The 16,970-nt window shown below is 41.4% G+C and overlaps 1 protein-coding gene across 8 annotated transcripts in view; it reads left to right on the forward strand.

Annotated features, from left to right (window-relative positions):
* Nucleotides 1-16,970, forward strand: part of HTR4 (5-hydroxytryptamine receptor 4) — a 173,207-nt gene that overhangs the window by 83,491 nt on the left and 72,746 nt on the right. For 6 of the 8 annotated variants that reach the window (XR_009557164.1, XR_009557162.1, XR_004691944.2 and 3 more), the window contains exons 3-4: nt 11,338-11,463; nt 13,913-14,113. Coding sequence is in view for 2 of the 8 variants with exons in the window: in XM_035105230.2 (XP_034961121.1) it covers nt 11,338-11,463; nt 13,913-14,113 (327 nt within the window). In the remaining 6 variants the exon portion in view is untranslated. Of the gene's footprint in view, nt 1-11,337; nt 11,464-13,503; nt 13,643-13,912; nt 14,114-16,970 lie in introns of those variants that run through there. The other 2 variants (XR_009557166.1, XR_009557165.1) reach the window with 2 other exon arrangements.

The raw sequence follows: 16,970 nt of genomic DNA on the forward strand, positions 1-16,970 counted from the left end.
GCATTTTGTGGAGGATTTTCCCCAAGTTGTCAAAGTGTGACAAAGTTGAACTTACTTTTCTTGGTCAAAGTGAGATTTTATCTCTCTCTTTCTCTTGGTAGGTGGAGTGAGAGAGTATATGTATTAATGATGAGAAGCTGTATATCATCTCAGTATCAAATGGAGATAGAACCACAAATTGTAAAATAAAAGACAATCTTGCTCTGTTAGCAGCCTCTACTGCAGTCTTCCCCAACCTGGAGCCCTCTAGATGTCTTGAACTACAATCCCCATCATCCCTGACTATTGGCCATGCTAGCTGGGACAGATGGGATTTGGAGACCAAAACATCTGGAGGACACCAGGTTGGGGAAGGCAGCTCTACTGAATAATGACATTTTGTTTGTTTGTTTAATCTATTCTGCTTAGGTCCTTTGTAAGGATTTTGATGTCTGGTGTTCCTTGCACCTTCCCAATAAATTGTTTATTAGGGATTACCATATAATTCCCATGACTGTTTATGCATGCATGACGGTCTGGTCTGTATTTTGCTCCCTAATAGGTAGTGCCATGAATTCATGACTCAACTGCTCCCTTCTTCCACCTTCACCTTGGGAAACTTGTCTTCACAGTTACTGCAATAGTGACATTGTCTGCCTCACCAACTGCAACTGGAAGCAAATACTGCACATGAACTTATGAACTGCTTGCAAAATGCAGTTCACTGGCAGGCATCCTTTTTGCTAGTAAAAGAGGGCAGGCCCTGAATTCTAGGCATTACTCAAGGGATTAGCCCTTTCTGGTTGGAATTGGTTTACCTAAGGATATTTTGAAAGTTTGTGCTGCTAACAAACAGTGTCTCCTTCCTTCTCAATTCCCTTACCCAGCACCTTTACACAGCCATTTTCTCATAGCAGTATGTAAATAGCCATGTGTGAACAACATAAGAACATCATGCTTATGTCACTAGAATGATGCACATATACTAATTGCTTCAAGCATAACAGCTATCATCCAACTAGGATTTCAGATTTCCAGGAGTGAGGCAGCTGTTTTCTTGACCAGCGTCATTAATGCATATAACTTCTATTAGTTCACCTAATTCACATTATTTATTGTTGCTGTTGTGACCATCATGGTCATATCAACCACAGAACACACACACACACACACACACACACACACACACACACACACACAAATTCGCAGTGGAGGCATCTAACTATACTTTATTTTAGGTGGGAGAAAACAGGAAATAGGGGACTTACACTATGATACTTTTTGTCCTCCTTTGTAATAAGAACCTTTGTTCAAATGTATCCTGTTTAAGTATAAATGTTAGCACTATTTGCCTGGTATTTCAAAAGAAAAATGTAATTCTTCATTGTTATCTACTTATTGTAAACCTATCTTCAGATCGCCTAATGAAAGATGATATATGTATATATATTCATGTGCCCTGTGCAAATGGGTATGATTCTGCCCTTAATCTCCCAGAGTCCCAATTTGTGCAGTGTTTGTATAAATTTAGCTGCGTTAGTTGTTTATGCAGTGTAGAAACAAGGCATGGAGGAGCAAGATTGAGCCCACTAGCCTTGTTCCCAGCATCCAGGCATTGATCCATCCTTGTGAACAGGCTTGAGCAATGCATGGAAGGTCCATGCGCGATTTCGCTCCCTCTCTGTGCATTAATTTCTACATGACAAGGTATCCACATAATTTAAAGCCTTTGAGTCCGCTTTCTATCTGGTGACATGATTTGTCCTTTTTCACAAGTTTAGATTAATAGCAGCACCATAGTCTGTGCTCCTTTGATGAAATGCCTTGGGGTCAACCAGAAGCACAATATTTTCTTGGCAGTTTCTTCTACCACCATCTGCCAGTTCAATCCTTCTAATTTTACAGTATTTTAATCATCATTTGCACTAACAGTTCTTGTGGTGCCTCAGTGATTTATTCTCCAGAAGGAATGCAGCTAAAGACTGGTAGTAACACCCTCTGTCTTATTTCTGTTTGATATGGTACGGTAAACCTGTGTATAAGTTGCACTGTTGCAGGCTAGGGCTTATATGAATGTATGGTTTTCCAGACAAAAGAAAACATTTCCACATTCCAATAGATAGGAAACCTAGCTGTGGTTCACCTTCCTGACACCTTATTTTCTGTATGAAAGTTTTTATATATGTGTGTGGAGGAGCATTCAACTATGTGAGCCCCCTAGTCTGAAGTCTGACATCACACAGCTCAGACCAAGGTTTACCATCTCAGGCTTTAGATTCTAAACTAGATGTGATCTCCAACTAAGAGGGTAAAGGTAAAGGTACCCCTGACCATTAGATCCAGTCACGGATGACTCTGGGGTTGCGGTGCTCATCTCGCTCTATAGGCCAAGGGAGCCGGCATACAGCTTCCAGGTCATGTGGCCAGCATGACTAAGCCGCTTCTGGCAAACCAGAGCAGCGCACGGAAATGCCGTTTACCTTCCTGCTGGAGCAGTACCTATTTATCTTCTTGCACTTTGACATGCTTTCGAACTGCTAGGTGGGCAGGAGCTGGGACTGAACAATGGGAGCTCACCCCTTCGCGGGGATTTGAACCGCCAACCTTCTGATCGGCAAGCCCAAAAGGTTCAGTGGTTTACACCGCAGCGCCACCCGCATTGAAACATAATTGAGTCCAATTCACTTTCTCCTGTTTTAATGATCTAGAAAACTCATTGCTATAGTTTATCCTCTGTTGCTCCTTCTAAGAACACAAGAGTCCTGCTGGGTCAGACCAATGGCTTATCCGGTCCAGCATTCTGTTTTCCCCAGCAACCAACCAGATGCATCCAGGAAGCCAACAAGCAGAGTATGAGGGCAATGGCCGCTCCTGCTGTTGTTCCCAAGTGACTGGTATTCCAAGGTGTGCTGCTTCATAGTGATGATCAACATGAAGCATGAAATTTTGTTTCACAAATGAATATTGCTAGTGTGCTCCATTTTCTCAAATTGGAACATCAGATCACCACAATCTTTGATTCTGGCTGCTTTTAAATATCTTATGGAGAACAAACCTGTAATCACAAGACCAGTTTTTAAAAGGACCACCCCTCCTTTTTTATTATCATTTTAGCAAAACTGGCACCATCACACTCCCCCCCTCAACTTGTGTGTTTGGCAAGTACCTAACCTTCCCCAGCTGAGCAGCAGCCATCTGCAGAGCTATCAGGAACAATAAGTGGAAGAATTCTTTGAATTTCCAAAAAGGGAAAATTACCTTGAGCCCTTTAGCTCTGAGTAATTCACATCAGATGGGATCTAAATCGACACTGTTTTCTTCTTCCTTTTCAGTGAGCTGTTGTAATGCAGATTAAGTTATCATGATACCAGTTCCTCAGCCACTGAGTATAGATGACACCAGTGTTACGATAACTAGAAACATACACTACAAAATCAAAACTAGAAACTCCAGAAAATTGGGCTGAGGAGAGGATGTAATTGGTTTCAGTACCTTCCTTTTTCTCCAGGCTAGACATTGAGTAATATTTCACTATTATTGGGTATTTGTTTTACAATAAGATCACAAGGATTGCCCTGCTATTTAAAACCAGTATTTTTTTTTGCCAGTGTTTAGAAATTTGACAGACAGATTTCATTCAGATGAAATGCTAAGCTAAACCATGACTTTTGGGGAGCATCCATGTATGTGCTAAGAGGATCATGGCCACTTTATTTATTTATTTATTTAATTTATATACTGCCCTATACCCAGAGGTCTTAGAGAGGTGCTCCTCCTCCGGTCCTGCTGCCACCATATCATTGTAGTTAATCCATCCTTTGGTTTAGTTTTATGTCTGAACCCTTGCTCAGAGTTTATCTTGTTTCGGACAAGCCAGAAACCGTAGCCAAGGTTTGCTGTGTGGCTTACTGTTTGTGGTTTGGGTAAAATAAACCATGAGCCCAAGTTTTGACATGGCCTCGATCACAACAGGAGACAGAACAAAACATCTTAAAACTTTTCTCCAGGAACCTGCACATTCCTAGTGTGGTGTAGTGGTTAAGAGCGGTAGACTCGTAATCTGGGGAACCGGGTTTGCGTCTCTGCTCCTCCACATGCAGCTGCTGGGTGACCTTGGGCTAGTCACACTTCTCTGAAGCCTCTCAGCCCCACTCACCTCACAGAGTGTTTGTTGTGGGGAGGAAGGGAAAGGAGAATTTTAGCCGCTTTGAGACTCCTTTGGGTAGTGATAAAGCGGGATATCAAATCCAAACTCAAACTCTTCTTCTCAGTCTCACTAAGCCATGGTTTGGCTTAGCTTTGTATGTGAACTGCACCATAGTTGAGAGGCATGAGGATAGTGATAGAACATAATACTGGTTTATTTTCCTAGTTTGTTAGCTGACATATAATACAAAATAGGATCTTCACACTGAAGTTTGTGTGAAATGGGAGAGGAGTGCAGAGTGAGGAGTACCTGGCCCTGCCTGGTTCTCATTGTCAGCTTCATAAACCATGCATTATGAAGCCAGGAATGATTTATGAACCTGCCCATTATGTTCCTTTCCCCAAGTGCTCAAAACCTCTCCCCAAGCTTCCTTCCAGTTTCTAAGAAATTGAATAGATATACTTCCCATATACTTTGCAATTATTTTCTGCATTAATATGAAAAATGAATGCCTTCTTTGCCTAAGTAAAAAAAAGTAAAAGTAAAAGTGTGAACCATAGCTTTTTTCATTTGGTGTGGTTTGTGCAGAGACATAAGAAATCCAGTAACAGGTTGAAGTTTTGAAAGAGTGATTCTGAGTTTGTAGTTACAGTCAAACTTTGGTTCCTGGACGGCTCCATTTTGGAACGTTTCAGCTCCCGAATGCCAAAAACCCAGAAGTAATGTTCTGGTTTTCGAACGTTTTTCGGAAGTCGAACGTCTGATGAGTGCAGGAAGCTCCTTCAACCAATTGTAAGCCGATTGGTTGTCAAACGTTTTGGAAGCCGAACGTGCTCCCGGAACAGATTACGTTCAACAACCAAGGTTTCACTGTATTGTGAAATGTATCCAGTTTAGTTATAAACAGGACTGGAATGTTCTGGTCACGTTTCTAAGATAACACTGGAGGAAAAAATGGTTGAGCTAATTGTAGCCACTGAATTATGCCCAAGTCAAGTTAATGTATTTGCCAAAAACAGACCCACTCGTTTCATTAGCTGACCAAGAGGCAGTGACCCGAAGCTAAGCTTTTCAGCGAGTGTCAAAAAGTTGGACTGGAACCACTAATACTTGTCAGCAGCTCTGAGTGAAACAGACAACTTGCCACAAGGTTGCAGCCTGATCAGCCACTAGTGTATTCCTTGCTGAAGCTGTAATTACCTCTCGCTGAAGTTGTACTATGCTCAGTAGACAGATCTGCCTAATTAAGTACACTTTTTTTCCCCAAAAGGGAACCCTTCTTCATTATTTTCATTGCTGAAGTTTTGACACTGGCTTACCTGTAGGATGTTTTAAGCTGAAGCCTCTAATAGAGAAAATGTTTGTGCTGTTTTCTTTGCAATAACAATGGATGTTGAAATGCACAAAGAGATTTTGTGGTGGTGGCGAAGGCTGGCAGAGTTACAAAGAGGGAGAACCTCAGCTCTGAGGCTGGATTGGAATGAAAGCGGCCTTTGGACACTTTCCACCCTATTTGTAGGTGGTTATATGGGGAAGCATTTTCCAAAGGTACCATTTGGCGTGTATGTGAAATTATCCCAACATGTTTTTGGGAGCACAGGAGGGGCATTATAGCCGTGGTGAAGAATATTCAGACGATATTTGGCTAAATTGCTCTTTTGTGGTGATGGGGGAACATTATCAAATTCTAAATTTTTTGGCTTGGTTCTAGATGAGTTGGCTAGAACATGAGAGGGGGCGTAGACAAGCAAGCCTTGGGATGGGTGGCTGGCTTAGTAAAAGGAGAAGGAGTGGGTATGAGAAAAAAAAATGTTTCAGAAAAGGAAGCTAAATCCTGCAAGCTACCAGTACAATTTTTTCTTTAGTGCCTGAACAAATATAATAAAAGTGTAACATGATGGCTTGGCCCAACAATAGTGGAATCTTGATTAATATAATCAAGAGGGAAAATGTGTTGGCAACTTTTATTGGGAGTTCCACTATATATATATATAGATATATATATAGATATAGATATAGATATATCTAACCAAGGATTTTTTTTTTAAAAAAACATAATGTATTTTATTTGACAGTGGCTTAACCTTGTTAACTTTTCTTTGACAAGAGCCTTGTACTGCAAGAATTTAATGGGCAAAAAATTCATCTGCTAACCCGTCATGTAGATATAGCGATGTATAAAGTGGCAACTGTTCATCTTTTGTTACCTGTTAAAGCAGTGGCTTTGGGGGCTCTCAACTTTCTGCAGTGCCCTGTGCAACGTTAAAATTTGGCACCCACCCCCTGCCTCTCATGCTCAGTTCTACAGGATTGTTGTGGCGCCCCCTGCAGCGCAGTGCCCAATGCAGCCAAACCGGTCATGCTATCCTAAAACCAGTCAATGTGTTAAAGACGCAATGAGATCCTGACAGAAAAATTAAGGTAACCCATTCCCTGATTTGCCCATTCTTTGTGGACTGTTTCACTTAGGCCCTGCTGAACACATATGTCAGGAAACATGATCCTGCTACCTTTGAGCAGAAGTAAGCCTGGCGAACCACTGGCAGTGGTCTGCCAGCCTTCTTATACAATTTGTTAGCAGTGGTGGCAAAATCTGTGATGACACCTCTTCTGCTTCTTGCATGTTACCATTGCAAGCAGGTCAGAACATTCCGTGAATCATTCCTGTTTCAGGAGCACCCTGGCCTGCTTGCAGTGGCAGTGTGCAAGAGGAGAGAGATGAATGCTCCTCTCCATCATAGCACTGGGTGGAGAGGAATCTCACTCAGTGCTGAGCTGGGGTGTGTGTGAAATAGATGTCTGTGCTCCCTCTGATTGGCAGAAAAAGTGTGTGTGTGTGTGTAACTGCCTGACTGCAGGGTCCATCTTTGTTTTGGCCAATCCCTCTGCTGATAGATATCAGCCATTAAATGCAAATGTATGTTAGGCAGCATAGATACAAGACGTGTTGTGTATTAGTGAAAATAGTTACCAAATTAACTAAACTGTTATCCACTTATTAGAGAATTAATAAAATTACACTTCTGAATTACTACTTTGAGGGGTTAGTAGCTACAATTCCTTGGTTGTTCACTGTAAATTCCCCTTTATATTCTGTGAGCTGGAAAAGTTGTGCATTTTCCATCATTCTTGTGGGTAAATATAAAATAAATCCTTGTGTGCAGATCAGAATTATTTGAATACCCCAATATAGATTGAAAACATACATACCCAGTACTTTCAGTTCCCATGAGGTCCTAACAGGGATGGTCATTGAATTTGGCTCTCTGGCGTCCAAAGTCTGTATTCTCAAGCATCCTACACTAGCCCCTTGAAGTGTGGTAGGCTTTTGCTCTGCATTTAAACTCCCAGGATATTAATCTAAGCTATCGTATGGACCTTAACTGCCTTTCTGTTTGGAAAATTATCCTGTTACACTGCAGTGTTGCATAAGTCGCTTGCCACTATGAGTCAGGCTGCCTGTTGAAGGGAACAAAAAACAAAAACCTGTCACGTAATTATGTCCTATAGATGAAGTGATAGAAATATTGGAGTATGTTGTTTTTTCTTCAGTCCACTTTAAATGAAATGGATTTTACATTAATGGAACATTGCGAGCAAATATAATAGGTTATATCCAATGAAGTTATCCTGTAAGTTCAAGGACTTCTCTCCCTTTGCCCTCCCAATCTGCTCCTGAGGGTTGGGGAAACTCCCAGTACAGATTGGGGTGGGCATGCAAAGAGTGGGAGAACTCCTTGCCCTGATGGGATGATTTCATTGGATACAACCCATTGATTCTCAGGATGTTAGCTAGTGTTGCTGTTGCGGAAGCCTGCTCATAATCTGCTTATGAATGGCTCACTGAGCAATTAGGGATCTATGAACATTTTGAGAAGAGGGAGGAAGCAGAGAAGCAAGCGTCATTAAAGACATCTCAAGGATTATTTTTTATTAGCATTATGAAATCTAATTCAGATACAGCATTTATCAGTCATATTTATAGCTGGCCCTTCATCCACAATAAAGCCTAGAGCGCAGATACACATATGCATTTTCTTCAAGGTATAAAGCAAAAGTCATCATTTTTCTAACCGTTTCAAACCTTTCCTATTTAATTCAGTGTTGATTAATAATTTAGCAACACCCACCCTGCCATTATGGATTAATATCTCCCAGTTTCCTCCTAGTGAAGGAGATCTGGTATTTGATATAGTTCTGGAGCAAGGTTGCAGACCTTGAATAGGGTTTCCATCTCCTTTCACAGGATCAGGTGGCATTCTGTGTTGCATTTCTCCCTCTTCTTCCTTGTCAAGGTGACTTTATTCCTGCAGCATGCGCCGTCTCTCGCTCTCTTTCTCACCTGCTTACCCAAGCAAGCAATATTAGATCGCCTAGAAGTAGCGAGCACAGTTTGAATTAAGTTTCTTCTTGACTCTGAGAGACCAGAAGGCTATCAACTCCAGCCCCTTGCCTCAATAATTTCTGCTCACTAACTCCCTGGACGGAATGTTTTGTAGTATCTCAGGCCCCAATGTGCCACAAAGCAGAAAGCAGCTGAACTGCAAAGAATGTGCCTGCAGGGCAAGTTGTCCAGACAATCCAATTTAAGAGTACTTTCTCACTTTAGACTTAAAGTGGTGCTTGCTTCAGATGGATTGTGGTATAAATGTGAAATGTGTATTGGCCAGGCTACCCACATGAATTCTAAATTCCTCTCTTCTGCTTTCTTTTCTGCATTCGTGTTAGTAACAGATGCATATTAGCAGAGGGTGGGGGGAGCTTGAAGACTGTAGTTAGTCAAGAATGGTAGGGCTCTTAAGTATACAACATCACAGAGAAAGTCAAACTCTCTGAGATGAAGTTCCTTTCAGGCATGGCAAGCAAACTCTGAGCAAATTCTGCCCATTAAATCTTATTTTTGAAACCAATTTTGCACTGCAACTGCTGGCATCTTAGCTATGTTGTCTCCAACTTCGTCTCAAATTATTTATCATGTTTGAATCCCTGACTTTCTGCCTTCCTCTAGAGAGCTCAGGTTGACTCCCTTGGGGTTAGCTCATTTTATCCCTGTAACAAAAGTGTGTGGCTGCCCACGTCCATTTAAGTGAACTTTGTGTGTCAGAGACTTGAACCACAGCTCCAAGTCCAGCATTCTGCCCTCAGCAGTACATTGGCTCAGTATTTGCAGAAAGTGAGGAGGAATTAAAGAACCTTTTAATGAGGGTGAAAGAGGAGAGCGCAAAATATGGTCTGAAGCTCAACATCAAAAAAACCAAGATCATGGCCACTGGTCCCATCACCTCCTGGCAAATAGAAGGGGAAGAATTGGAGGCAGTGAGAGATTTTACTTTCTTGGGCTCCTTGATCACTGCAGATGGTGACAGCAGTCACGAAATTAAAAGACGCCTGCTTCTTGGGAGAAAAGCAATGACAAACCTAGACAGCATCTTAAAAAGCAGAGACATCACCTTGCCGACAAAGGTCCGTATAGTTAAAGCTATGGTTTTCCCAGTAGTGATGTATGGAAGTGAGAGCTGGACCATAAAGAAGGCTGATCGCCGAAGAATTGATGCTTTTGAATTATGGTGCTGGAGGAGACTCTTGAGAGTCCCATGGACTGCAAGAAGATCAAACCTATCCATTCTTAAGGAAATCAGCCCTGAGTGCTCCCTGGAAGGACAGATCGTGAAGCTGAGGCTCCAATACTTTGGCCACCTCATGAGAAGAGAAGAATCCTTGGAAAAGACCCTGATGTTGCGAAAGATTGAGGGCACTAGGAGAAGGGGACGACAGAGGACAAGATGGTTGGACAGTGTTCTCGAAGCTACGAACATGAGTTTGACCAAATTGCGGGAGGCAGTGCAAGACAGGAGTGCCTGGTGTGCTATGGTCCATGGGGTCACGAAGAGTCGGACACGACTAAACGACTAAACAACAACATAATGCTGCTGAAGAGAGGAGAAAAAGTCAGGAGCATAAATAGAGGAGAGATGACTATTTTCATTTCTTGTGCCTTGAACATGACCCTCACAATCCATATTATAACTGTCTGTCTAATCCCCAGACTTCAACTTTTTTCCTCTGCCAAGCCAAAGTGGTTGCTGTGTGTGTACACCACAGAAATAAATTGTGGTGGGATATGAGTCTTCTGAATGTAGCTTCCAATTTATATGTCTAGTTCCTTTTCCAAAAGTTGTAGCTTTGGGACAACAAAAATTCTATTATCAATGAAAAGCAAGCTGGATTGAGAAAGATTCAGAATTTGATAGATCAATTTTATATGGTAAATGGTTTAATATCTAAATACAGTGGTACCTCAGTTTACGAACTTAATCCGTTCCGGAAGTCCGTTCTTAAGCCGAAACTGTTTTTAAACTGAGGCGGGCTTTCCCTAAAGAGGCCTCCTGCCACCGGTGCCCTTCCACCATTCGGATTCCATTATTAGACCGAGGTACAGTTCGCAAACACTACCTCTGGTGTTGCAGAGTTCATAAACCGAATAGTTCGTAAACAGGGCTCTTCGTAAATTGAGGTACCACTGTATATCAATGCTCCCCAATGTTTTCCACCCACAGCCCATAGTACTTCTATTGCACCCACCCTAAAATGGTAAAATCTGTCCTTGCAGGACACGGCAGTTGCCATTCTGAAATTTCACTGTGCCTGCAATTTGCCTCTGAGTCTAGCAGAAAATTGGAGCCTTAAAAAAAAATCAAATCAAATCTAACCTTCCATGGAAATCCCTGGATGTATCTGCCTACAACTTGGTAGACTTAATCCACTGTGGAGGAGCCGCTATGCCTGCAAATTTCACCCACTTCTGCAAAAAGGGGGTATTAGATTGAGATTGACCAGTTTTTAGATTCCTCATTATAGTGAATGGGAAGAAAACAGAGCTTTGTTTTTCAACAGATATCATTTAACACTAAATAGTGGGTCAAATTGGAAAGACACAGAGTGGGTTTGGAACAGATCAGACTGCTTCCCAAAGTTATAGATGCAAGCCTAATATTGTGGCCAGTGCACCCTGTCACATACATAGATTGGTCCTGAGCTGTTGAATTGTAATCTACAGTATTCCCATTGTTGAGGGGAAGGGCCAGTAAATTAGTTAAGGCTACTGTGGGCTGAAAAATGGAATTTGACATATGGATTCAAAATAACCAAGTCAGTCTCAAGCTGCCAGTCTTCTATTTTCAAGAAGTACCCCATATTTTTTCCCTTTATAGCTCAACTGAGGGATTTGGCGTGGCAGAGAAGATTGCACTGCTCACCTTTATTTCTGCTGTTATTCTTATGGCTATCCTGGGAAATCTTCTGGTGATGGTGGCTGTATGCAGAGACAGGCAACTCAGGTGAGCCCATGCATATGTTACTATCAATCTCTTTGGCAGAATGAGCTTTTCAGGGATGGAATATTTGAATCTCCAGGGCAAAGAGACAAATGTGAAAATAGCTATGAACATAAACAATGTAGTAAAAGAACATTCTCACGGTTTCTTTTTCATCCAAGCTTATTTGTGTAATGTCAAACTTTGATTGCCTGTAGTGTCAAAGTTAGAATTATATTGCAGCTGATTAATCATTTTATTATCTAGTGCCTGCATTTCTAGAATTTGCATCATCAAAACACATAAATCACCAAATAATTCCAAAGTGACTAACACTGCACTTTTAGGGCATAAGCTACATGTTAGAAGAGATAAGGAAACACTGCCAAAAATAGCAATTTCTTGCCAGGTTTTCTTTCTCCTTGGTATGCACTAAAAATCTACATCATGTCTTGATTGTAATGACATTTTGGATTTCCCAGCTCCAATGAGCAGAGCAGACAATAATAATAATAATAATTAATAAGACGATGGAGAACAGACATGGGTAACAGACTGTGCAATTATGCTAGGAATGAATATTAGACATGGAATGGATTCAGGACTTCTGCCCTGAAAGGGCAGTGCTTTGGGTTTATTTGACAAAGAAAAGTATGATTAATTGGGGGGGGGGAATTATTTGGCCATATATCAGGAAGTTGTAGATATTAATGGCAATCTGACTGTGTAAATTGTTGAGGAGGCACAATCTGTTATTTGAAGGCCTTTTATGACATTTATGAATCAGTATTCATATCAGATTGAGGTTGAGGTTGAATCCTGACAAGACAGAAGTACTGTTTGTGGGGGACAGGAGGCGGGCAGGTGTGGAGGACTCCCTGGTCCTGAATGGGGTAACTGTGCCCCTGAAGGACCAGGTGCGCAGCCTGGGAGTCATTCTGGACTCACAGCTGTCCATGGAGGCGCAGGTCAATTCTGTGTCCAGGGCAGCTGTTTATCAGCTCCATCTGGTACGCAGGCTGAGACCCTACCTGCCTGTAGACTGTCTCGCCAGAGTGGTACATGCTCTGGTTATCTCCCGCTTGGACTACTGCAATGCGCTCTATGTGGGGCTACCTTTGAAGGTGACCCGGAAACTACAACTAATCCAGAATGCGGCAGCTAGACTGGTGACTGGGAGCGGCCACCAAGACCACATAACGTTTCCGAGCACAGTTCAAAGTGTTGGTGCTGACCTTTAAAGCCCTAAATGGCCTTGGTCCAGTATACCTGAAGGAGCGTCTCCACCCCCATCGTTCTGCCCGGACACTTAGGTCCAGTACCGAGGGCCTTCTGGTGGTTCCCTCGTTGCGAGAAGCCAAGTTGCAGGGAACCACACAGAGGGCCTTCTCGGTGCTGGCGCCCGCCCTGTGGAACACCCTCCCATCAGATATCAAAGAGAAAAACAGCTACCAGATTTTTAGAAGACATCTGAAGGCAGCCCTGTTTAGGGAGGCTTTTAAAGTTTAATAGATTATTTTATTTCATTTTTCTGTTGGAAGCTGCCTAGAGTGGCTGGGGAAACCCAGCCAGATGGGCGGGGTATAAATAATAAATTATTATTATAATATTATTATTATAGTATGATAGGAGCATAATTGGTCATACAAGCTTATGTGACCTTTGTTTTCTGGCTCTGCATGTGAGCATCATTTTGCCTACAGTGTTGATTTATATCTTGATGTTAACATGTATTATGGTCAGTATATTTTTAAATATATACATATATTACTGCAGAAGCTATAATGAAATAAGGGCTTTTTCAAAGTAGCTGCTTTTATCTTATGCTGGCCTATGATTGTAATAAAGATTTGGATTGGATTGGAAGGAGCTGCAGAATTTTTAAGTTCACATCTTTAAACCCAAACAAAAGATGTGTTGCGCATGCATAGGGGGGAACTAGGTACATTCCCAGCAAGAGCTTTGTTTGTTGTTTTTCTATGCAGTAGTTCCTACTGCGTCAAAAAGACAAGGCACTTTTCTAACTGAGCAGCTGCTTGTCTCTTCAGTGGAAACAGCTCGAAAGAAAACATCAAATGAACTTCTGGCAGCATCCCCACTAAGGTCCCTCACCACTGAAGCACCACATGTCCAATATATATGCATGTTAATGGCTTTGAAAGAGAGTTGCTCACCATGAGTGAAAGCGAACCAACAAATGCAGGTGGGGATTTTAATTGCTAATGAAAGGCTACTACTTTGTGAATTTAAGATCTATATGTGGATAAAGAAGCTGGTCCACACATTTGACTATCTCCTGTCTGAACAGAAGGGTGTGCCCCATGAGGAATTTACATACTCAACATGGTCACTTGATTTACAGAGTGATAAAATAACAAGGGATGGATGTTTTAAAATGCAGAAGGCAACACTGTCCTACAAATTGTCACCTTGATGATGTCTTTCTGAATCAATACATTTGTTTTCCTTGCAGGAAAATCAAGACCAATTATTTCATAGTCTCACTTGCCTTTGCTGACTTGCTGGTATCAGTTCTGGTGATGCCATTTGGAGCCATTGAGCTGGTTCAAGATAACTGGATTTATGGAAGAACGTTCTGTTTAGTCCGCACTTCTCTTGATGTCCTCCTCACAACAGCATCAATTTTCCACCTCTGCTGTATCTCATTAGACAGGTAGGATAAAAAAGGTACATAAAATAAAATGCTGCTGTTTTCAAGTTTATCCGGTTAAATTTCATGTGTTCCTTCAGGAAAGCCATTGAATTAAAGGCATGTAAATATATTCTATATACTGTACAAGGTTTCATGTGTGCCAGGGCTTATCTCAAATATCTATTTTCAAGTATCTAGAACAGAGCTGGGGAATCTTTCTTTGGCTAATTACTGGACATCTCCAGTGGAAAGATGTTAAAGGTTGGATTTTAGATCAGTGTATGAGCAGATCACATCTATTCAATGCCTTTAACTTCAAAACTGCACTTGGATCCCAAAAATTGTATGCACAAAGTTTCAAAATGTATAGATACTCTTTGCATTATTTGCAAGGAAAACATGTTTATGTCAGTCAATCCATCTTTATTATTACAATCACAGGTCAGCCACTAAGTTACAGGTTTATGTCTCTGCTAAAACATATCCCACCCTACTTTGATCTTCTTGCAGAGGAAGACATCATTTCCACTTTGGCTGCTCTCTGCTGAACAGCTGGTGGATGGGAGGAAACCATGAAAGCAGATGGAATCTGGCTGTGGGCCATATCTGGCCTGCAGACTGGGAATTCCTCTCTTGAATATATTATGTAAGAATGGATGTGTATATTTCCTTCACCAAAGAGTGACTGCGTTAGCACTAAATTGTGGTTTATCAATACATACAGTACTAAAAGGACAAATCTGAGCAAAGCATCAGCCTTTAATGCTCCCCTCTTCCTCTTTCTTCCTATGCAGCTGAAAGGATTTGACCAGAGTTTACTTTCACATTTGAAGAATTCTGAATTGTCATTGTATTTGAAGCAGCGATTCTTTAATTTCTTAAAAAGTTAACTTGAAACATATGGTGCTACAAAGCTGGCTTATTAGAATAACCATCATTTACTTTAAACCAGAATTGATTTAAAGAATTGATACTTTGAACATCATGACAAGCCGGAATTTTTTAATAGTAAAACTAAATTCATCATATAAAGGTAAAGGAACCCCTGACCATTAGATCCAGTAGTGACTGACTCTGGGGTTGCGCGCTCATCTTGCGTTATTGGCCGAGGGAGCCGGCATACAGCTTCCAGATCATGTGACCAGCATGACAAAGCCGCTTCTGGCGAACCAGAGCAGTACATGGAAACGCCGTTTACCTTCCCACCGGAGTGGTACCTATTTATCTACTTGCACTTTGATGTGCTTTCGAACTGCTAGGTTGGCAGGAGCTGGGACCAAACAATGGGAGCTCACCCCGTCACAGGGATTCGAACCGCTGACCTTCTGATAAGCAAGCCCTAGGCTCTGTGGTTTAACCCACAGCGCCACTTGCGTCCCTTCATTCATCACATAGTGCATAGTTAAAATATGGAACTCACTCCCACAGGAAGCAATGATGACCACCAACTTAGATGGCTTTAAAAAGAGAACAAGATAAATTCACGGTGGAGAGGGCTGTCAATGGCCATTGGCCATGATGGCTATGCTCTGCCTCCACAGCTTCTGAAAACCAGTTGCTGGAAACTGCAGGAGGGAGGAGGACTCTTGTGCTCGGGTCCTGCTTGCAGATTTCCCACAAACAACTGGTTGGTCACTTTGAGAATAGGATGCTGGACTAGATGGGCCATTGGCCTGATCCAGCATGTTCTTCCTCTCTTCTTAAATTTACTTCCTCCCCCCACCCAACTTTTAGAAAAGTTGCTTGTGATCTAACGTGGCTGGATTGTAAAAGCTTTCTGTAATGTCAGTTACAGGTGATAAGCAATTTTAACTGGTAATCGAGCTCATCTTAGCCACCGAGCTATGTAATTGTATGTATGTATGTAATGGAAATTCATGGTTCTTATTTGCTAAGGGTATCAAGACAACTCCTCTGATGATGTCCTTGTTAATTGTACCCTGGAATGTGCGATCATTTCTGCTTATTCATTCTTCAAATAAAAGTGTGCATTATGGGGGAAGTCTTTCTTCTTTTGGTCTTCATGTTTCTTACACCAGTCTGGCTTTTTATTTTTTAATATAGACTTCAATCATAAATAATGGCTTCGAGTAAAACTATTTGCTCAGCTCACCACCTTCCGAAGTGCTTCCTATCTCCCAGTAAAGTTATCTTTGTTCCTAACATTAACTCTTGAGTAATGAAACTGTTCTTTTAAATACTGTATATTTTTTTTATTGAAGTAAGTCAAACAAATCAATAGAATAAAGAGAATAGAAGTACAAATAATAAAAAGTGCATTATAATTTAAAAGTTCTAAAATGAATAGTAAAATAGATCTAAAATTCACTGCATAAGATAATAAGAGGCTGCACCAAGTTCCTTTTGTGCTCTGTTGCTAAAGCAATACTGGAAATAGTATGTTGTTTCCTATAATCACATATACATTTATTCTGTTGTCCTTAGACCTAGCAGCAAGGGGCAGAGAAATCCCTCTGCAATTTTTTTCAATAAAGATACACACACACACACACACACACACACACACACACACAGCCTTACACCCTTCATTTCTGTACAAGGTGGAACAAAGGAGACACGATGCATGATGAGGTCCTTGATAGAATCACTCAAAACTCTATGGATGGTGCTAGAATCCACAAAGTATATGCTTTGTGGAACATCACGCAGCAAAGACAGAATAGTTACATGGATAAAACCTGAAAATAACTACAACAGATCAAAGGTAACATTGCCAATGGAGCATTGCAGGAAGTAGTACAAAAGCAGCTGTCAGTACAAGTCATGTAACATGACTGTTCTTTCTAGGTACCTGTGAAATATTTTTTCCCCCTTTGAATGTTTTGTAACCGTTATAATCTGATAGGATCCTTTGGTA

The sequence above is a fragment of the Zootoca vivipara genome, chromosome 2 (genome assembly GCF_963506605.1).
Source record: "Zootoca vivipara chromosome 2, rZooViv1.1, whole genome shotgun sequence".
NCBI classification, from domain to species: Eukaryota; Metazoa; Chordata; class Lepidosauria; order Squamata; family Lacertidae; genus Zootoca; species Zootoca vivipara.